We start from the raw sequence: 23807 nt of genomic DNA on the forward strand, positions 1-23807 counted from the left end.
GGGAAACTGTCCAGCAGTTTTGATAAGCATCCACATAGAACAGCCAAATCATCCAGCACCTACAGTAAATTTTGTATCTGCTGCTTTATTTTGCTTTTGCTATCCTGTACTGAAGTGGCAAACCTGGAAAGATTAATATTTGCCTGATTTCATGGTTATTACAGAGTTCTTGTGGCCTCACAAGCTTCTGCACAATTAAATGCTTTTTTTTTTTTTTTTAATTCTTTCCTATTTAAATTCTAGTATTTATCCTATGTGTCCATTTAGAAATCACAAAGCAGCAACAGCAGGTATTCCAGAGCACCAGATGATCAAAGTGAAGTTTCCCAACATGCAACAGCTTACAAAGGCAAAGAGACATGTTTACCTTACAGCCAAAAAGCATTATCCCAGTACTTTGCATCACAATCATAAGACATTAAAAACAGAAACTCTTTATGTGAAAAATGGGGGCATTCAATTCCACAGTGTTTTGAAGTCAGTGATATGTCACATATACACAGTTAATTGATTAAAATCTAGCTCCCAAAATACACATCATGAGAGAAAAAAAAAAAAAAAAAAAAAAAAAAAGCAGAAAGAGTGAGGGAAGGCAAAAAAAGCTGTAAGTAAAACTCATGCTGCAGGAGCATTGATAAGAGTTGTACTGTCTTCTTCAGCCAGAAAAGGATTCACGTTACATCACTGCAAGTCCCTGGCTTGTAAAAATACACATGTGCATATACCACTGATCTTGGTTATAGCCACTCACTACAGCTTGGAAAGATCTAAAGAGATTTTTTAAAAATCCATGCCATGAAGCAAGCCATAAACTAAACCTCCTTTGATTTTTCCTTGAAAAACAAATAGCTGTTCCTTCTATTTTCAGTAATACAACACAGAAGACAATGCAGAGCACACTCAGTAGGAAAGCACAGCTGATAGCTGCCATTTTGTCAAAGAACTTGGCCGGTCAACGGGGCAGGATTTGCAGAACTAGTGAGGTTTGCTTATATTTTGAAGGGAGAATTCCCACTGTTAAGTGCAGCCCATTGGCCCGTTGGACTTCCCCTCTCCACTGCAGGAGTACAGAATAGGGCTGGCTGGTCTTAGGCAATGTTTTAGGGAATGTTTTCTAAAAAGCAGCAGCATTCTGTTGTTTATAGCTTATACCTCTAAAAGAAAGTAATGAAATTAACATTTAAAATATTTCTAACTGTTATAATGCTATCAGGGGAGATGGTATTGCCCAAGCTATAAGAGCTATACAAATTAGAGAGGAGTAAGTATTAAAAATACTACAAAAGCTAGAAAATGAGTAGGAAATTGCAAGCTCACTTTCCCATATGAAAAAAACTGCAGGCCTTGAAATGTATTTATTATCATTTGAGTAACAGGATTTCCTTCCAGTCCTGTGACAGGAGAGGACAGTGGGATGGGTTCTGGTAGGCACTGGTGGTTTTTGTGTGTGCCAAGACATATCACTGACTCCAAACTGCTTTGCTCCCATTGCCACATAAACCTCATTCAAAGTAACCAAAAGGGCCAGTTAGAGGTAAATATGCTTTGTTAGTCTAGCATAAAAAAAAAAAAGCAGGTGGGTAGGGAGAAGCTTGAGGTAAGAAAAACCTTTCCATCATTGCTGATTTTCAGTTTATTTTCCAGTCTTAACAAAACCAATGCTTTGCCAGCCTAATGTCACTATGCTTCTTCATAAAATCATTGTGGCAAATTACCGTATCCTAGCTTCCTTGCAGTCTAGTCACCAGAGATATAAGCTACACAAAATCATTCTGCTTGTCCCAAGCAGCAGTGGTTTAGCCTGCAGCAGGGGGAGTGGGGTGGGGCGGGGATGGGATTGTATGCACATAGACTTTTACTGTACCAGATATTATTTCATAGAGTTGACATCACTAGGGGAGCCTAGCCCACAAGCCAATTAAACTTGTAGACAAACATTGCCAATTATTTGTAAAGCCATTTAGATAAATATTGCTCAGAGATGCTGACATAGGCCCTTAGGTAGTCTTTGAATGGAGCACAGATTGGCTGTAAAAAGTAAGAAAACTACTTCAGTTCAGTTTCAGTATGAAAGGGAACAGGCAATTAGAACAAGCGGTCCTTCCACAGATCAGGCAAAGCATAGGCAAAAAACTACTCCAACCAAAAAAGAACCACAAGGTTATGGCAAGGTGTTGTCATTATGGTTTAAGAGCTTTAATCTCTTTAATTTCTCCTGCAAACCCTAAACCAACTTGGACTGCCACATTTGGACTGGCACAATGGTTTCTGTATAATTTCTAATTTGTTAATTACTGGGCTATACATACCGTAAGCTGGCGCAGCTGTACTATACCCATATGGTGCTCCATAGCCTGCAATATAAACAGATGGGGAATGGGTTTTCATTTCCTGTGATACCTGAAGACAATCGGTATTCGCACACCAATACACAGGGACCCTTTCTCGTACACAAAGAAGGACCTCGGAAAAACCAAACTCACATTAACGCATGTGAAAACCGCTGAAAACACTAAAATCCTTCTACACGGTGTCTTAATGAACAAGCTACCCAATGACTTTCTTAAACCTCAGCTCTTGAGTCAGTACTGTCGGAGCATGGAGTTGGCATGATCCAGTCACACATCCCATATTTGCTTACACTACCCCTGAAGTACAAATACAGTCTGATGCAGAGAACAGTCATCTTCCTCAACTTGCGTTATAAGGAGGGGAATGCTAGGTGCCTGTGGCAGATACCACGTCATCATCACTAAAGTTCCTGGGTGAATTCAGCATGCTCTACCGCTTCTACAGCCAAAAAGGACAAAGGACACGGGAACAACGAGATGCAAACAGAAACAGTATCTTTTTTTCCAAAGGGCTAGGTGTTACTGTGGAGTGAGACAAACAGGGACAGTGGATAACACCAATCTTGGTTACTGTATCTCAATAATTAAGATTGTACAGTGTTGTGTCCTCACCCCACCCCACCTGCTGGAATCGCTTTAGTCCATCACAAAAAGTAGTAGATTTCTGAGAAGAGGATGAAGAGAAATAATCTGTGTAGGCCAAGACCAATAAAAGCTTAACAACTGCAATGACTTGGAAATTAAACCTGTTTCTGGAGTAATTCCACGCTGGCAAGAATGCCCTTGACAGGTTAAAATGTCTTATAAATGACTCCTCAGGCAGAAAGACAGTTCCAAAAACAATGTTAACAGCCATTAAAAATGAATTACCAGTTTTCAATATTTATAATTACATCAACATACAGGAACAATGAAGACATCATGCTGTTGACTGTGCCAGAAAGCAGGTTTACCAAACAACAGGGCTATGCTATTAGCATGTGTGAGTGGATGAAGAGTATAATTAGAGCTCCTGCTGTAATCTAAAAATTTGAGTATGAGTATACATACTACTTTTGAAAGCTATTGGATTTGCTTTAACTAAGGGATCTCAATCTTAAAAAAATGTGATTCATACTCAAAGTCAAAACGTCTAGACTTCACGTTACTTGCAAGCCTCAGATATGATGCAGAGTCACAAAAAACAACGCACTTTGAAAAGTAAGGAGAAAGTTAACATTTCATTAAAATTTTCTTGTCTGTGGATTGTAACAGCTTACACTCTGTATGCGTTTCACATCTCCTTGCAACCTACTGGTTAATAACAGTCATCACTATTTTGGACCAGCCACTAATTGGTGAGCACCTCAGCTCTTCAAGCTCAAATAGTTTTGCCTCTGATGGTTGCAAATCTGCCCTGAGGAGTCAGCAGTGAAATAACCTGATTAGTAACTCACCTGCTGTGTACAGAAAGTACCACATATGTGAACCACAAGGCCTTTGGATTTCAAAAGATCCTTTGCTACTCAGAACAATACAGCACGGATGATGAATTAACAGAGTATGAACACAAATTCTTTGTGTTTTTTTTTTGGCCAGCACAGAAGCTACTGATAGATACTGTGCTCGCATGCCCAATTCACGTGGAAAGTTTCTGGGATTACAGCGACCACCAGTTCTATCCCTGCAAGGGTTTCTTGGGCAAGCCAATCCTACTGCTACAGGACATGTGATCCAAGAGGTTCCTGACCCAGGAAGACAGTTCAGGAAATTGTTTGTCAGTCAACTACAAAGATAATAGAACGTTAAATCCAGGAAAGCCATTTTGGGGATAACTGTGTACTGGTGCCCTGTGCACATGGAGTTTTAAGTTGCAAACTTGAAAGGTACTGCCAGTTTTTCAGCTCTTTCATTTATTAAAACGCCCATGAATTTTCTCTTCTGCTTCATCTCAGATGACTGAAGCTGAAGTCACTTGCATAGTTGACTGACAAATGGAATAGAGCATACCAGTAGTCAGAATTAAAGTATTAGCTGTCAGTGCCATGCCTTACCTGGTGTTATGTATCCAGTAGCAGCAGCTGCCCCAACAAATGCCCCTCGTGTTAAAGCACCTCTTCCTCTACCTCGAACAGCCTGGACTGCTGCCGAAACAGCTGTATTGACAACCCCTTTAGTCTGCTCAGAATAATAAAAACAATAGCAATTCAGAAGGTTGAAGTGTTGCTGGAAATACAAGGCCATCTGCATGAATCACCACCTTTCCCAAGTCTCTTTAAGAATGCTTACTGCACAAGCCTTATTTAAGGCAGAGTTCAAAATGGAGAAGTAACGTTTAAAAAAAATGACTGACAGAGACCAAGCGAGTCCCTTCTGAGAGCAAAAGCTCTCTGTTCTAGCTCACCGACTGCATAGCAGTCTGAATCCAAGAGCGTGGTCACTTCACTCTGTCCTGGCAGTTGGCATAGTCAGCCATGTTTTCCTTCCTTCAGTTTTGGTTGCACAGGCATGATCAAACGTGAGTAGTTTCTGCCCTGTTCTCTGACGTGCCTCGCCGCTGTCTTTACCACATCCTTACAAACTGCCTCTCCCTGATCTACAACGTGGTCTTTGCTTTTCTCCTACAACTCTGAATCCACAAAGCTTCAGCAGGGCCAGGACTTCACCACAAACACAAGACCACATCATGACAACACTGGATTACTTTAGACCAGCTTCTTCTAGAATGCCACCTTCCTTTCCCATTGTCACAAGTGAAAGAACTCAGAGCACAGCAAGGAGCTGCAGACGCTGGTGTTGCTCACCACATCAGAGCGGAGCTTTGCTGTACTACATGCCCCCTGGCTACCTTCTGAAAACACAGTGAAATCAAGCATATCTAGGCATTTCAAAGACAAGTTTGGCCATAAACACACAGAGAAAAAAAAAAGTTAATAAAAAAGATTTAGTAAGTGCCAGAAATAATACTCCTAACCGAAAGTCTTAGTGAATTGAGGAGGACTTAGTAATTACAGACAAAAATAGAGTTGACTTTTAATTTTTGTAAGCGCATCTTGGGATGCATTCTGCTCCTGTGAAATAAGAAAATCCTAATTCTAACACATTTGCACAAAAGAGATCGAAATAGTAACCCTCAAGGTTTTTTTTTGTTTTTGTTTTTTCTGCTAACAGTTTTCTGGAGGAAGAACAGTGTTGATAGTTTATGCTCTGTTCAACCTTAAACTTAATAGACCCGAGAAATCATTGTGGCTATTAAACCTAATGGACAAGACCAAGCGACCAGGCTCTTTATTATAAAAGTGTCCTGTCTAAATAAAATGTCTCATTTGAAAAGTCTGGTGCAAAAATCTCAACTTAACTCCAGAACATGGAGTTAATGCCTTTGCCTAGCTATAAATGATTTATTTTCTAAGTCTGTGTATCTTAGATGATGGAGGAGCACAGTATGGCACTGGTCTTATACACAAGAGACTTCCATGTCATCAGTGAACCGCTGACCTCATTGTATTTCCTCTGCCTAATCACCACCTCTCTTTGTGCCTCCTTTTCTACTCTGTGTCCTCTAGGTTAAACCCCTTAATAATAATAGGAAAATATTTTGTAGTAGCACTAGCACAATACAGTCCCAGCTATCATCCTGTATGGTTATACTGCAACAATTACTATACAAGAATAAAAATAGAAACCTTACAGTGTGTCCACAAGACAAGAAACTGAAATTACTTGCTTCCTCTAGAAGGTCATGTGTCATAAAACCACCCGAGAGCTGTGGTAACAGAGTGGTCCAAAGAGCAGTAACAATTCTTACCTGAGGAAGAATCTTCTTCTTCTTGTTGTTTGCTGCATTAGGCCCCGAAAACAATTTCTCAAGTGCAGCTAATGCAGCGCTTGCTTTTGCTACTTTCTTGTTTGGACCTGCACCTCTGAACTTCTGGCCATCTACTTCTACCTGAAAATTAAGATATGAATTTATGTTAAGAAACGAATTTATGTCTAGTGTTTTATCCTTGGGAGTACCATGCTGCTTATGCTGCACCCACTGGCCAGTGATGAGAGAGCCTCAGGAGTTAAAAACAAAAAAAACAAAAAGCTATTCTGTGTTTTATACGACAAATTTCTTTCTTCTGCTTCAAGAACACGAAGCTGATGAAGTGTATGCATGTGACCACATGAACCATTACATGACTGATAATAGGAACCTGGAAACTACAAGCACAATTAAAAGAGAAGCAGTGTATCTATGTGATACTGAATTAACCAGTATGCCTGAATTTCACAGAATCACAGAATGGCCAAGGCTGGAAGGGACCACTGAAGATCATCTGATCCAACCTGCCTGCTGAGCACAGCAGGCACATTGCACAGGATGCACCCAGAGAACACTGCACTGGATGGCATCCAGGTGGATTTTGAGTATCTCCAGAGAAGGAAACTCCACAATCTCTCTGGGCAACCTGTTCCAGTGCTCTGTCACCCTTACAGTGAGGGCGTCACAACAAATAAATGATTCTGCTAGGAAACAGGGTGTTTCAGTCAAATTTTGAGGCCCCCTCATCTTTATCAGTGCCTCATACAACACTTGTGCTTACACTATACATACGCTATTTAACTGGAGCACTACCTCATAACTCTTTCAAAGTTAACTGCTGCTTCAGAGATAGCACAAGTAGATGGAGAAGATGCACAAGTTTAGCTTCTGCCACAGTCATTCCAAATACTCCCCTAAGACTCCAACAGGAGATCAAATTGTGGGGTTACCAAGCATATATGCAAAATTTGCTAATCAGGAATTTTTGTTTGTCAGGCTGTAGATTATCTACTTTTCTCCTACTTGTGACAAGACTTAATGTGGTTTGGGGCTGTCAGAATCCAGTTTTAATTCTCATTTTATTTTCCTAAAGCATAAAAGACATTTCCTTCCCCAGTCTAATCATCACAGCTGTAGTAAGAGATACAAAAGCCTGAAAAACATCGCTACAGCTGTGCGCTGCAAAAAGCAAAACAAAAAATCTAAAATCATAGCAGCAAGAACCCCAAAGACTGAAGCACTGTTACTAAAACCACCTACCAACTCTACAAGCTTGTTTCGCTCACCTCCATCACAAAGCGCTTGTCGTGGCTTCCACCCGTCTCGGAGATGAGCTCATACTTCAGACCTCTTCTTTTTTCATTAAGCTCCATCACTGGGTTTTTGCCACTTGCTGTCAGTATAGGACCCTGAGTTCTTACCTAGAGACACATTCATGGTGTTGCTTTAGAGCCTTTATGTCTTCAAATGGCAGACATGTACAGCAGCATAGCTTACAGTGTCCAACGGCCAGCCCCTTAGAGAAGGCCGGCATTATCACCGTATCAAGCCTCTGCAACAGCCCGTTGTTCCCAGTACTAGACATTCTAGTTCCTAGTTCCCTCACCAGACACTCCAGTAACAGACCTGTATCACAGATAACACTGCTTTGGCTTCAGTATAACATGCTGCGCCAGAATAGCGGACAAAGCCTCTTCTGTAGAAAATGGCAGGGGGACAAAAATACCATAAAAGAAGTTATACCCTGTGTTTCTGTCCAGAAGTGACCCTGGTCTTCAGGGCCTGGTCTGGTGCCCACCATCATCGAACACCTCACCAGCTGTGCTTGGAATTTCAACCCTGAGGTTTCCAAAGCTGAAGCCATGGTGTCAAGTTCCTTGACATCAAATGCTGATAAAGGGGAGACTGGCCTAAACCTTGTGCACATCTCTGCTCCTCGGTCTCATTACAGCCTGGGACTACTGAGCTCTGACTGCAGAACTGTCAGCCCAGGTCACACGTCACAACAAATACATCTGCAACTGTTTGGGAAGCAAGGAAGGTAGAGCTAAGATCCAGGTGCACCAGCACATTGGCCTGCACTGTAGTACATTCAGCTACAGATATTAACGGCAACTCATTAATGAAGAAAGATGGATTAAGAATGCCAAATGTTCAAAAGCAATTTCTTATTTGGGATAAGGATCAGGAGTCCAGTACCAGGACGGCTCCTTTGAAAGTAAATTGTCTCATGAGCACAAACATGGAAACCCGAAGTCAATGCAGCTTAGGAAATACCTTTGTCTTCTTAAAAGATTACCACTTCTGTGATGAAGTACTGTAAACATTTATTGTAATGAAAAACTGACAGGTAAATTTGTTGAGTATAAAATACCTCCACACACCTTTTTCCCTGGAAATACGTCATTGGACTAAAAACACATGTAAACTGAGTCATCAGTGAATATGCACTGTCTGGAAAGAAAGTGACCTCCAGCTGAAGAAATTCAAGTTTCAATGTATTGACAAATACTTGAAGAACTGAATGATTACTGGTTTCATAGTATAACCTCACGTCTGAGAAAAGCATTATGACTAAAAATATAGCAGGGATCTACAGTGGTTTATCTGTACAGCCTCATGATCTTGCCACAGAACAATCAGACAAATACATAAATAAAAGCTGTTACTCTGTTTTTACACAGAATAATTTTCTAAAATCCCTTATTTCAATTATGGAGATTGGTCAAGGAAATCAGAAATAGAAGGGCAAAGGAGAAGATACCCAAGCACCACTTTAAAATCTGCTTTCTCAATTGTGAAAAGAAATACCAGAAATACTTTAAGAAAACATGCAATTAATGTACTACAGACCCATGCTAGCATGATTTCTGGGGACGTTCTGCCAAGACTGCTAAAAAGTTACTGGAATTTTGTCCTTTGTGGAATATCATATTTCTTACAACTTCAGTGAGGAAACAAGCACTGCATACTTCTTCGTAGCAACCAACTTCAGCTACAAGTGCAGAAGTTAACATAAATGATCCAAATTCAATGTAATCTTCAACGTGGCTTTTTCTAGGTCATTCAATGTGCATAGAGGTATTAGGGTTTACATTTCTTAACATCCCTTGATGAAGTGTTTTATTTTCATTGGTCTTCATGTGTATCAGTAAAATACTGTCTACAGAATTATACCTTTTTGACAAACCTATTACAAGAGAGAAAATACCAAAATTGCATTACCAAAGCCCAAAGGTAACAAACAAGATTACGCTGTCCCACTCCTAGGACCAGACGGCATGTGAGCAAAGTAAAAGAGACAACACCTGTCAAGGAGTTTATGGTCTTAAGAGCATAATGTGGCTACTTCACCTTGAAGTTAGGAAAGGAGGCATAAAGATCAAGTTATTTGTGCACAGTGACAAAGCCTATGGAAGGTCTGAGACTGGAAACTCTCTCAGTTTCTCATCTGCTGCCATAAAAAAAACATCATCCTTTTCCAGGACAGGAAATAAAACAAAAACCCCACACCTCTCCATCACTTGTACTTTTCCGTGCAATATTCACCTCTAGGGTAGTGGAGGTGTCAGATGTAGAATTTCCAGTATTATTGCTTGAGTTTGAAGACACTGTTTCATTTTTGCCTTCGGTATCTGATTTTTCATCAGAACTCACACACTCGACATCTGCATCAAAACCAGTTGGATAGCCCATTGCTTGTAAAACCTACAACAAAACCATACGAAATGAACTGTAAAATAGGTTAACGCTACCGAAACAAATATAAACAAATAGAGGGCTAATCACAACACAAAAGAATGGCCACCATACACTTAATAAAGGCAGATTGCTTAGAAAATGCATTTTCTCCTGTGTTGAAATGGAGAAAAGCACAGCAGCAATGGGGGAAATAGTTCCAGGTTTCAAAACGTGGAATCAACACAAACAGGAATGTTTGTCTCAAAGACAGCAATTACTCATGACCATCATTCATCTTGATGATTCCATGCAAATAGGGTAAAATTAAAAAGTTCATCCACTGCATGATACTGCTTAACAGCATGATAAGGAGATTGTTTTGCATACTTTTTCCTCTCTCTCTGTGTATATAGACAGATGAACAGATTGACTGCAGGGCAAACAGGACAGTCTCATGAGAATTAAAGCACTACAATTCTAGAAGATGGCACTTCTGGAGTTTCCTAGAAGAGTGCAGTGACAGCTGGTCATGCAAAGTGTATCCCTGGAGCTACAGGGCTGACATCACCTTCCTTGCTTGCATCTTTCAGAACACTGGAGGGTAGATGCTTCTCCAAAGTTCCACAGGGAACAAACTCGGGTATCCTGAGCCGAGCTGTGAGATGTGGGAGGGTCCAGCTGGCAGAGCAACAAACCACTCCATCTGCAGTAAGTTTTAGTTGAGCACGTCACAGCTTTGTAGTTGTTGCTTCCAGCAGCTGTACACCAAATGAAACTTTACTTGCCGATTGAGGTACCTTAATTGCAGTTCCTTCAAAAACATCCTCCTCTAGCAACATCAGCCTCTCCTTTAACCAGCTACCTAACCTAGCTGGACAGAGGTACCAGATGCAGCCCCAGGGAATCTGAAACCAATCTGAAGCTGCCCTGAAAATGTAGTCCCAAGAAGAAAGTCTGCAAAAATCACTGTTCAAACACTGAACTGAGAACTACAGAGGTTATCCCAGACTCAGCTCCCGTACAATTGCTGTATATTTAGGTGAATTTTCAAGGCTTCTCTGTTTTAAAAAGATCAGATCTGGAAACTGAAATGGTTACACTAAGCTCTCCTGTAAGTCTGGGAAAAAAGGCCCCAGATTTGCCCAGGGAAAAATAATAATAATAATAATAGTATCTACACACCATCCATTTGCCCTTGGCTTGAATGTTTTGAAATTCAACCCAGGATTTGTGTACGTGTAGACAGAGAGAACAGAGCTGGGTGTGTACCAGCGCAGATACAGAGAGGGTCAATGGCAGAGAAGCTGCAGTTTTTCAGGGCAAGTTTTGTTAAAAAAATAAAAAAGCTCTCTCTCTATATAGATATATCTGTTTTTTTTTTTCTCCCTCCAAACAACTGCAGGGAGTGAGGTAAAATACAAGTATGAGGAAGAAGGCCTGGAAGGACACACATGCAGAGAGCTGCTTTTCCTGAGGAACAACACATTCCCTCAGATACTTCTGGACACTTTGAACTTGAAAGCACGAGGGACAATGGGATTTTCAAAACTGAAATCAAAAGAAAGCAGAAAGTTGCCAGATGAAGCCTCTAAAAAGGCAATTCTCCTTAAAAACACAAAACGAAGCACAGAATGACAGATGCGCTTGCTCCTATCATAAGTGCAGTTCTATTAGAAGAGGTTCTCTTTCACATGAAAAATCTGTAGGAAACTTTCCTTTCTTCCCAGAAACCCAGCAGGCTCGGTCTGCTTTAGCAGTCTGAACTGTCCTCTTGCCATACAACAAGGGTGTTCATGTTGGGCATTCCCGTCTATTACTGCTTAACAGACAAAAGCTCTGCCATGTACAGCACCTACAAGAAGCAACAGTAGGTTGACTAGCGACTGAATGAGATTAGTCGTACTGAAAAACCAACTGGAGACCAATCATTTACGTACAGTGTTCATCCCAGTGCACAAAAGGTACTCTTCAAATACTGAAGACAGGAAACAACTCCATGTTTCAAGGAGTTTCACAACCCAGGAATGGACAGACACAGAGAAGGAAGGGGAGAAAGAGGGAGCCACCAACATGCTGTTTTCTAGCCAACAGGAGGAAGGAGGAGAACAGAACAAAACCAGCACGTTCACCCCCCCCCCAGTCCAGAACTTAAACACTGTGTTCAGTCCTCTGGCACATGAGCTGACCTGCAGAGCCCTTGGACATTTTTCCTTCACATTTCCACATTGTCCCTCTCCACTAGTCTAAAAGCAGTGGTGCCCTTTGAACTTTGAACCTCTGTTTCAAGTACATAGATAGCACCTCAGCTTCATCCATTTTTAAAAATCAGTTTTAAAATTTTATTCATTATTGAGTTTTCTTAGTATTACTACTTCTAACCATATTTCATGTTCTGTGTTCCAAGATCTGTGGTTAGCAGAGTATTTTAGGCCGCCTTACCTTCACTGCCACATGGAGTTTGGCTGTTTTCTTAGAAGGTCCTGATGCTTCATATGTCGTACCATCAACATCTACAGACATCGTGAAGACTGGGGCATGGACTGGACCAGACTGTGACAGCAGCTTATACTGAAGCCCTGGCCTGATTTGGTTCAGCCTCATCAGAGCATTCATGAGATCTATTGCTTTACTATCTAGTACTAGTACAAGATAGTGGGGAAGGAGGGGGAGAAGGGGGGAAAAAAAGGGTAAGGGGAGATGAACAAAACAACATGAACAGAAGAATGAAACAGTTTGCATTTAAGAGCTTTCTGTCTGTATATAGGAGCAAAACAACCCCTCAGCCTCTCAAAGGCCATGGATAGTCATGACACCGTTAAGTCTGTAATAAGCCATTCCAATTTTGTGTAACTACAATTACCCATCCTTTAATATTGTTAGTACAATTCTTTTGCAGCTACATGTATTTTTCCTGGTTGATATAAGAGTAACAAGTTTCTTAGGTAGTGAAGAACCAGGCACAGAATTGGCACCAATGCAGCACAATCAAAACAGCCTCTGGAGCTGACTGGATCCCAGAAATGCTGAGACTTTTAGTCTGAGCATTTTCATCATCATTGTTCTGTAGATTACGCATTTTATTTTTCTTGAGAAGAGTGCAAAAAAGGCAAATCTTCACACTGGAAAATCACTGCAGTATTTGGTGGAAAATACTGGTAGAAGACAGTAATCAATAAAATATCTCAGGTGCTTGGGCATCTTAAATTTTCATACGACCTGACAAGCGATTCTATTTCAAGGGCGAATCATTCAGTTAGTAAAACATGTCAGGGGAAATTCAGATGCCCAGTAAGAAATATATCTCCTCAATGTGGGACAAGAGAGGCTCCGTTTCTTCTTCCAAAGACTTCCTTGCATGTTATTCCACACCAACAGTGAGAAGCTTTTAAGCCAGCTCCCACTGTACAATGGGTCTTTGAAAAGAGAATGGAGAAGTGTTGCACTTACTTTTCCTCAGATTACGCTTCATCTTTTTATTTGGATCTTTCTCATCCCCAACACCATCTTCAAATGGTCTCTTGAGAGCAGATGAGCCTGTACCTAGAGTACAAATTTCCTTGTAATTTGAATAAACTACTAGAAAACCAAAATTCCACAGCGGGAATTTGATTAGTCCCATGCTGTTCTTTCCACGTTTATAATTATGAAAAGAACTCAACCTTCAGTCAAAGCTTTCTTACTGTTACATGTAAACCAGTAACAGCTTATTACTCATTGCACCAGGCCATGCAAGATGTCTGTTTCCAATGTTACGTGTGCTGTAAGTAGTGTAATTCTGTAGTGGCTTTTTTTGTTTGTTTTATATTTAGTCTATGACAAGAACTCTAATAATTTTGTTTTTCCAAAGAAGAAATACATGGGAAGTTTTGTTAGATGTATACTATTTTCTAGGAAAAACGTGAATAATTCTCATTATGGACATTCATTATACTTTTTTTGACCAGTCTGAAGTCTCTCCTTCCCCAGCACAAGAATCGTAAATATTAATTTTACTCTTCAGACCCCAAAAGGATTTGTGCTTTAAAGAAAGTCGTCAGCTACTCCCTAACTGCTCCTCTGTTGGTACTTCTGGAGAACAGAACATTCAGATTTTTTCTCCTAATAATAAAATACACATATTAAAAGCAACAAACCAAGCCACCAAAAAAGAACCCAAACAGCAAACCAACCAAGCAGACCTAAACAAAACAACAAGCCAAACAACTGAAACAAAACAACCCACCAACAACAGCAAAAAACAAACAACAAACCAAGTAAAAAAAAAAAAGTAAAATAATCTTCACTGTACATTCATAGTATGGAACTCAGGAATTTCACTCATTCTATATTAATCCGTAGTTTACTTCCAAATTAGTGATTTTTAGAGCATACAATACCTACCTTCTTTGTCAGTTACTGACCAGGAATATTTCTGAAATGACTTATTTGATGGGAGGGGATCCATTTCCAAAACCTTATAGATCTGACCAAATGCTGACAATCTGAGGGCATGCTATAAAATGACAGCAGAAATACAAGTTACATCACGTTATTTTATCTGAGTTGTCTAAGTTTGTAGACACAAAGTGATCTCTTCCATGAAAACGTTAATTTCTAGGAATTTAAAACACATCAATTTCTGTAATATAAAGTGCAGGCCACACTGACAGGGAGCCTACCCGAGGACTCTGTGCCATAAGCGCTTGAAGTAGGATGCAAATGGTGCACACGCATTAGGCTGCCTTGTGTAAGGATTGTGTTTCATCTGTATTTAACTCTTGCACTCATACAATATTATTTCATCTTTCCAGTGCAGGGCACTATCATCAGGACCACCATTAAAATAAGCCATCATGCCAGAGAACAAATTGAATTAATTAGCTGAAATCTCGAGTATTATAGCACCTAGCTCCTCAGTGTGAGTTTTCTACCTGAGCACTGTGTGTAATGGCTTCTTTTTGCTGAACTGTCATATACGACAAAGCATCTGTTGGCTCCCGTTCACAGGGGTCATGCAGACCAGGGCCTCCTGGGAAGGAAAAAGGTAAAATAGATTATTGAGAGTAAAAACGAAGCAACATAAAAAAGGGGAGTAATTAATATTCTAACAGCTAGCCTTCGTCTTCAGCAGAGTGGGAAGTGCACCCTTCCCAGTAAGAGATTCAAATATTATACAAAGCAAGCTAAGCCATGAAGCAAGAGGCCACAGAACTTGTCAGTGTGAATGCTGCACACGTACAACAACATGAACTAAAAACAGGAGGTTTAAAAAGAACTAATAATAATGTTTTGGGTAGACATGCTGATTTCAGTAAATCTATATGAAGTAGCTAGTCATTAGGTCCAGATTTGTTTGCAACCCCTTAACGAGATAGAGGTTCATTTATAAACAAACCTAACATTCCCCATGAACTCGGAACTGTGTCGGAAGTACTTCAAACAGTTTGACCACGCAACTTCCTTTTATCTTTCAACTTTAAATAATAAGCCATATTCATTCAGTTCCATTGCAGGTGGGAAGCACGAGGCGGGCATTTTTCATCTAATCATACAGCAGAATACTTTTAAATGGGTTTGGGCTGCCCAATCAACAGTCTGTATTCCTGAGGTTAATCTGGCCCCTTACCAGGAAGCAGAATTCCAGATGCCAAACACTCCATCACTCGTCGTAATGCTTCCCCAGCGCCCAAAGGTCTATTACAAGTACCTATAGATTTTTCACATATAAGCTCGAGTGGCTAGAAGACATTAAATTATGATTAGTATGGACACAAGGGTAACTATAACTGCAGTTAAATATGGAGAGGTAGAGGGGAAGAATATTCACATCAGCTTACTTCAACTTTAATCCACTACAGGTCTAACTGACAGAGGCTGCCATCGCAGAGGACAGACAGTTCATGGCACGTATATTTGTTCCCTGCTCTGAGTCACCTTTTGAGGAAACCAACTGCTCTCCATTGCACAGGAGAAGCCTTCTACAGCCAAATCATGTGAATATTCTCCTCCTGTCAAAGGGGTATCAGTTATACGTGAGAGAAAATGCTGCCTCCGCTGACTTCCAAAGTGCTCCTCTCTGGACACGCAGAGCATTTTGCCTTCCCCAGAGCTGCTAACATGAAGCGGTTGCTCTGACAGGAACAGCTCTGTCATGGTAGCAGGAGACTTGAAAAACTGAGGTTGGAAGCAACAAGTGGGATTTTACTGCAAATCCATGAGGATGTGCAAGGCCCCACAATCTCACGCACTTCCCATGGTATCAGTACATCTTACAGACTGAACAAGACTCATACTCCTTCCTTCTGGTAAGCACTTTGCTACACAGCTAGCTGTTAGTGGGGAGCGGGGAGAAAGAAGAGGTGGGAAGCAGGTTAAAGGGAGGAGTGTCTTACAATGCACCACTTCCCCCAGTCCAAACACCGCTACAATCCTTAGAAAATTTGAGATCTGACCAGGCTGCCTTCAGCTCTTTCTGTACTTACCCATCCTTTCAGTGGTGCCCATGTGGGGACTCTGTTGCACAAATCCCGTAGAATACGAAGCACAATTACACATGATTTTAGTCCATTTGCCCTGGCCTAAAACAAACAAAAGGGTTCCAATATACCTGCAAAGACCTGGCCTTCAATTTTGCCTTTTTTTTTTTTTTTTTTAAAAAAAAAAAAAAAAGAGCACAGTTCTGGGACAGATTTTTTTTACAATAACTATTTAATACTTAATCAGCTTCATGCAAAAGAACTGTTATATTAAGTAAAATATTTCAACTTATAGAGAGACAAAGAAAAGGAAGCAAAATATCAAGATTGCTCTTGTAGCCTCATGACAACTCTAGACCAGTTGGCTGTCTACCTGTCATGCCTGCCCCTTATACAGTACAGCACTGAATTCGGAAATCTAGACCTTCGCTCTACTAGGGACTAATCAGAAGTTAAAGAGGCATTAAAATTAAATATCTGAAATTAAACCTCATAAGGCTACAGTAACAACAAGGTAAGAACAAATAGCCAACCTGAAACCATTTGGCGTGCCGCAGAGACGCCAAGGCCTCCAGGCATTTCTGCCTGTCCAATAAGTCCGGAGGATCTTTCATCGCAACATTATCTACTGGTAAAAATGGGATAAAAAGAGACAGATACAATTTGACCAAGGGGTTTCTGTCACAATACAAAAAGAGCGGCAGCATCTCAATGAGGTAATAAGACTCCCAGAATTTAAGTGCACTGTTACTTAATTTAAACAAGCCATTAAAGGTAGTAAATGTGCACGTGTGCAACAGAAGCAAAGGCATTCACTCCTCATACAATAATAGTAATAATAAAGATGGCCACTGCTACAGACAATCTGGGATCTTATTAAAAATGTAGAACATTTCAGGGCAGAAAATAGCTATATAGCACTTCTTTCATCGTTATTTTTCTTTCACTTCTTTGTGACTTCCAAGTGCAAAAAATGGCACAGAATTTCAGAGACATGCTTCTTTTGACAAAGGGAATATTTTCTTGAGGGACATTGAATATAAAAAAAAAAAAAATTATAATAGGTAGAAACACTTTGAAGTTATTCCCATGCAATTGCTGAATATTCAAAAACAAAACAAAACAAACCATTGAATACATTTGAAATATTTTTTCTTGAATAGTATTAGTCAATATAATTCAATGAAAGAAATACATCAATGTTAAAAAAAATAATCTTTCATATAGCCAGAACATATGAAAGAATTTTGTTAACTACCAGACTATTAATATATTGAGATGTAGTCCCCGCTTATATAAAGCTTCTCTTCCCAACAGCAACCAAAATTGACAGATGAAATTCAAAGAAGGGTTTTAGAGACAAGACATCTTCTGTGGAGCTGTACACTCCCCACCCTTCCTTTTTTTTTTTTTTTTATCCAGTACGCAACAAACTGCTTTTAGCAGTCACAAGCAATTCTGTAATGAGGGTTATTAAAGAACAGTTCTTTCTTCCCTGATTTTTATTTTTTTTTCTTAAAATGTGTGATTAGCACTCAGATTCACTGGAAGCTATGTACAAATGACAGACTTTGTATATCAGAGTTCAGGTTACAAGGATTTTAGATTTTAGCCAACATGAGAAGGACGTAGTGGAAGAGCTAAATGAATCCATGGCTCAACTAAAACCATGAATGTGTTATTTTTCTATGAATACACAATTACTCTTAATTTCAAAATAATTTGGAAAAACCTATCTTTTCATTATTCACAATGGAAATCTCTGCAGGTTTCCAGAGATCCTTGAATGCCTCACTGAAATGCAGCATCCACTCCAAAAACTATGCCAGATAAGCAAAATCCAGTGCCCAGAAAGACTTTTAAAATTTCAGGTTGTTAGGATAAAGAAGTAAAATCAGTTTGTATGTATTATTTATTAATAACATCTCAATATACCTTTTCATAGATTAATTTGGGTAGTATAGACTGCAAATGTAATTGCATCTTTAATGTTCAGTTACTCCACCTCCTATGCCGTTCACCAGGAAGGTTACTCTGGTAAAAGCACCTTCTGTTACGATGGATAAAAGAACCCAAAGCGAAAAAAAAGAAGTGTAAAACTGAACAGAGGCAGGTATCTTGTCTGATTGGTCACGGTTGCATTTTGTACCTGCTGGCTCTGCTGTCTGCACAATGAAGACTTAAAGTGCTATAAGCTTATTTTCTGACCCCGATGAACTTCACAGCAGATATTTGCATTGTTTCTTATTGCCCTCATCAACATTATTACGATATCGAGATTAATCACTCATCTTGCCTGTTATCCAAATAGAAGCTGCAAAGTCTCAAGGCGCTTGATTTCTGTGAGCACAAAAGGTCACCTTGAAACAAAATTTGCTTCTAAGTTTCCTTCGCAGTTTCATTTATTTTCAGGAGTAATGTTTTGTGGCACACAATTATTAAATGTACTTCTGTGTAGTTGCATAAAAAACCTTTATTTTGACAATATAAACATCTGCTTAAAGCTCACGTATTGTATAAAACAGCTACTGTCAATGAATGATCAGAATCTTATTTTAAAACGTTAGAACTAGCAAAGATGACTGATTGCAAAATCACTGATTTTTGGCAATGAACTGTATTTTCACATACCTAGGGACTTTTACTTAGTAGTGTACAAGGCAGCTAAAGCGTGTTGCAGCTGTTGACAAAGTAAATTAATTTTGCCTTTAAACTACAAGGCCATGAACAGAATGTTGTCAGCCATTCCACTGAATTAAAGGGCTTTTCTATTCTCATAAGAATTGTTTCCAGCAGACTGAAATCTTAATTCTCCAGAAGGATGAAGGCTATTTCCAAAGGTCTACATTACAAGTAACTTGGAGAATTCTGCCAATTGCAACTCCCATACTAGTGCTGGGAACACCTTTTGCAGATGTTGCAGTCAGCCAGCTTTTGATGCAAGATTCTATTAAACAGAAAGATGAAGAGAACAGGCAGTGAATAGGGTGAGCGGCTTGCAGCAGACTCCCTTTCAACATCCTCAGTAGAATGGCATGTTTCTTCATGCTCTGCCAGTCAGGAAAGTGAGACCCAATCAAAATTTTTAAATGTGATTGCAAAGCTTTCTTTTTTCTCTTGTGGTTTTAACAAGGGCAAAGATACAAAGAGTTTAATAAACAGCTCATAATAAAGCCCTGATGTTAGCTCACACTCCGCAACTTAGAACCAATCCTTCAGTAATTCTCTCTCCACTTACTGCATTTACTCTCTTCATATGGTGGCTGCCAACTTCATTCCTTTACAGCCAGCCACACAGGGAGCACTGCCTTTTCCACAGAGGCAAGGTACATCAGTGGCTTGTGGCCCCTTCAGAGGGGCTTGGTACCTTTGGAGCATCGCTGCCTGCCAGCAAAGGCAGGCTGTTTATGCAGGAGTTGCTCAGTTCCAGAGAAAGGCTGATTTTAGCACCACTTCAGTGACTGAACTTGTTTATTATTATTATGTAAGCTTGTTTTACTGTAGTGCTCAGTAACAAGAATTGATTTGCAAGGTACAACATTCTGGCCTGGAAAGCCCAATTCGTGTTTGATGCTGTGACTAAAAATTTAGTTTATTAAGTTTAAAATTTAAACTGATGCAAAATGCAGGAATTTTAGATGCTTGACTTCTTAACATGACAAAGCAGAGCTTTACGGATAGCCATTTGTGAGAAACACTGAAATGCACACGCACACACACACACTGGTCTGCTATTTATTTTTGCTAACAAGCAGCAAAAACAAATAGGGCAAACACCACAGTTTAAACATGAACACTTTTCCAAAAGAGGTGGGGACTGAAGAGAAATCCAGGAACGTTTTTCGATACATTCTGACATCAGGGCATGAAGGTACACACAGCATTCCTACAGAACAGATGGGAGCACTGGTAACGAGGTCATTGCGCCTAACCTTGCTGATTTGGTTAGAGGACAGATTAGTGACCAACACCGAACTGCTGGAAACCTTGGTCAGTTTCATGCAGCCTCTGCTTGCTGGGAACTGCCGCAGGGGCCCGCAGGCACCAGGGCAAACCCGCAGCAGCACCTGGACCCAAAGGGCCTATCTTACACGGAAGATGAACGGCAAGCTGACCGGCATTCAGAGCTCCTTCATCCAAAAGGACGTATGGAATACACTCGAGGCCATTTTTAGAACTGCACAGAAGCTGTATTATGTTTGGTTGGCATTTTTTTCAGGAGCATTGGAAAAAATATGGCAGTACTTTCTTTGGAATTTTTTTTCAGAAAAAAAAAAAAAAAAGGTATTTTCACCTGATGGTTTCTCTGAGTATTTCCCATTGATAGATACAAAACTTTTTTGGTCTGAACCTAAGTGAAAGTGACTTAAAAACAGTTGCAAATATTATGAAAAAAAAGTATTTTTTAAACTCTTTCAAACCTGCATTTAGTGACATCTGCGTAATGTTTCACACACCTTTGATAAAGGAATATAATAAATTTCTATTGCACTTGTGATGAATCAACATCAAAGCACCTGGACTTTAAAACAAGATCCAGTTACCTTACAAACACTTGACAGCTTTACAGAAATGATAGTGCAATGCTGCTCTAACAAAGGCAGTGAAACCATTTTAAAAAATAATACAGTATTTTGAAAAATATTTGAAGACACAAAACAAAATAGGACACATACACTTTAAATATAAGAAAGCACAAAAACTGACATCCTCGTTCATTTTAGGATGAACTCAGCAATCCTGAGAGCTTACTGCCACAATGCTATCATTTTGTTGCAAGAAAATACTCGGATTGAAGCCTTTGTGCAAAACTATTCCCTTATGGGAATCTTACAAATCTTTTATCATGAAAATTTGCTCTGCACTCTGTGCTCCTCCTTACAAACATCCGTCAGCTGCAGTAACAACAGGCCTGACCTCAACATCTTACAGAAAGTTGAAAAAACAACTGAAGTAACGTGCAATTTATTTTAATGGTCTTGCAAAAGAGCGTGGTTACTAATTTGAGAATAAAACAGACATTGCAATTAGGAAATCTTTGCCATTCATCTGTTTTGTAAGATTTTTCTGCATCCAACTGCTGCCAGAGGGCTCTGTTTCCTTTCAAGGTTATCCTTCTTGCCCTCGCCTCAAACAAAAGTGAAGAGAAACTGACCAACATTTCCCATTGTATCGGTAGTTCATGTGGGAGGGGGGAGAAGCAAAGGGCTTGTGGCAAGTCTAGAATGGGAAGAGAGCGACAGGGAGTTCCCTAGCCCACGCGGGCCCAGCTGCCTCAGTTGTCATGACAGAGAGTGGCCAGTTGGTCAAAGGTCTGACATCGTCCAGTGGCAAAGTTTCTAGGGATAGGTTTGGGAAGCGGAAGCAGAAATTACTGACAAGATTTTAAAAATAAAACAAAATATGGCTACATTTGCTCTTCTCTATTTCTCTTGGTTTGTTTCCAGCCTCAATAATACTACAGTCCTTACCAAGGGGCTGAGGACTAGATCGGAAGTCAGGCAGTTAGGGGGAAGGAATAGAAAGAAACTAAGTTACAGTTTTCTATATCTATTTGGCACTAGGGGCATGAGGTACAATACTCAACTCAGAAGCAAAAGTACTGCATTATAGCACCCTAACTTCATAGACGAGGAAACTCTTAAAGCTAGAACCATACACATGTATCAGCAATTGGTAAGAATCGAGGGCCAGGAGGATATACTTGTGAGCTTTGCAGGAGAGTTATTTTATGCAAAAAGAGAAACAATTTTACGAGTTTGACAAGATACTAGAACCAATCCCACTTGACTGACTGAATTTAAAAACAAGACTGTGCAGCGCTGGGGTGCTTGAGAATTAACCACTAGGTCTGAAAGAAAGAACTAAGACCCAGTTGTGTGTCAAAGTTAGCACTGTAGCAATGCTGCTTGCAAATGAAAACCATTGGATACTTACAGGACAATTAAGTGACTGCTATCTTTTTAAGGCACAAATAATGTAACCTATTGTGGCAAAAGCCAGTCTAGTTAGTATAGAATACACAATTAAAAACCTACTTCCTAATTAACCCTGTGCTGCACAGTCAGGGCATTTTGATAGAACAGTCTTAGAAACACGTTAAAACGCTCCATGTACCTCCTTCCTTCTTCTCTGCTTCATCTCGAATGAGAGGGGATGTAAGTATCACCTTCAAGGTTAGCTTGGGCTCCTTTGTGTTACGAATAATAATAGCTGCCTCATTTACATGCTCCTCCACGAGATACTTCTCTTCTGTAAGTTTCTGAAAGTCACCAAGAAAGATTTCAAGAATCTCCTAATCAACTGAAAAACCGCAGAATCTCTTTACGTGCATACACCTCTGGAACTAGTGAGACACCTACAAACATTGCAATAGCAAATACGGCCCTGCCTCTTTCATTAAAAACAAACTGAAAAAAAACAGGAACGTGATTTTTAAAAAAGCTGTGAAAATTCTGCAACAAATTTAATGACAATACTAAGTAGTCCCACTACAAAGGCACTACTGTCATTTTTTTGTTGTTTAAAATATATATAACAGCTGACTTTCGTAGCTGCTAGTATGTGAAATACCACCAGCAAGTTCTGTTCTTAGAAGTAGAGACCTCTGGTAATGCTGCCTCTAAACATAAAAGCTCTCGTATGCAGAATGACCAACACAACTGTGCCTGCCAGTGCGAACGGACAGCAGACTGCATTGAAGAGCCGCAGTGGCTCACCTAGCCCATTTCTTACAACGTCTAAGCCAGTCTTCAATGCCCCAGCAAAAAGGATTTCACCACTTTGCCAAACAGTGTATTCTGATTATCTGCCCGCATATATAGACGGCCTATTTTGCAATGTACCTGCCCCTTGCTATACTTCCAATTACTTTTTTAATTACACTTTAAATTACCTTTGGTAGCCATGCAAGGTACTGACTCTGTCCCTTTATAAATAGCCGTTAATGTCTTTCTGAAACTTACACCTGCATTCCAAACATACCATTTTAATCTTTCTTCAGTGTTTCTCTAGGTGTTCATTCTCAGTCCTCTCTTTGATTTTCTCCAACTTGACCATCCATCTTTCTCGCTCCCTTTCCACACAGCACTTGAAACTGAATGCAAGACTCCAGTGTCACCCACCTCGTTAATACCAGCCCCAGAAGAGATTCCTGAGAATGCCTGGAAAACCTAACCTTCCTCTCTTGACAAGACGTCAGTAAGTGCATTTTTAAAATTGATTTGCTCTCAAACATTTTATTTCTTGCTTAGATTTCTTTTGTAGATAGTAATGTAAGTTGCCTAATAATGTGTTCCACTGGCTTGCATCAGAATTCTCTCAACTGATCTGTGTCTGAAAGGTATTTCAGTACCCTTTGGGTCTTCTCTCAACCTTCAAAAGTACAGAGATAACCAAAGATGAAACCTAAAGTCAGCTCCTTGTATTTGTATGTTTAAGCAAGATTATGAAGTTAGAACGTATTTAACCTGTGTTCTAACTACTTTTCTTGTTGTGGCCTGCACTCCAACTCCTTTATTTTTGGGATGAAAT

General features: G+C 39.9%; 1 protein-coding gene across 14 annotated transcripts in view; it reads right to left on the minus strand.

Moving 5' to 3' along the window:
• The window catches only part of STRBP (spermatid perinuclear RNA binding protein), a 78498-nt gene that overhangs the window by 23279 nt on the left and 31412 nt on the right, over positions 1–23807 (minus strand). For 12 of the 14 annotated variants that reach the window (XR_004754949.1, XR_004754950.1, XR_004754948.1 and 9 more), the window contains exons 5-17: positions 22392–22536; positions 16808–16902; positions 16281–16376; positions 15425–15536; positions 14730–14827; positions 14200–14311; positions 13267–13359; positions 12259–12458; positions 9688–9846; positions 7425–7559; positions 6139–6279; positions 4385–4508; positions 2310–2354 (exon numbers count right to left, since the gene is read on the minus strand). Coding sequence is in view for 10 of the 14 variants with exons in the window: in XM_035341511.1 (XP_035197402.1) it covers positions 2310–2354; positions 4385–4508; positions 6139–6279; positions 7425–7559; positions 9688–9846; positions 12259–12458; positions 13267–13359; positions 14200–14311; positions 14730–14827; positions 15425–15536; positions 16281–16376; positions 16808–16902; positions 22392–22536 (1555 nt within the window). In the remaining 4 variants the exon portion in view is untranslated. The remainder of the gene's footprint in view (positions 1–2309; positions 2355–4384; positions 4509–6138; positions 6280–7424; positions 7560–9687; positions 9847–12258; positions 12459–13266; positions 13360–14199; positions 14312–14729; positions 14828–15424; positions 15537–16280; positions 16377–16807; positions 16903–22391; positions 22537–23807) is intronic. The other 2 variants (XM_035341503.1, XM_035341505.1) reach the window with 1 other exon arrangement.

Source organism: Oxyura jamaicensis, chromosome 17 (genome assembly GCF_011077185.1).
Source record: "Oxyura jamaicensis isolate SHBP4307 breed ruddy duck chromosome 17, BPBGC_Ojam_1.0, whole genome shotgun sequence".
NCBI lineage: Eukaryota > Metazoa > Chordata > Aves > Anseriformes > Anatidae > Oxyura > Oxyura jamaicensis.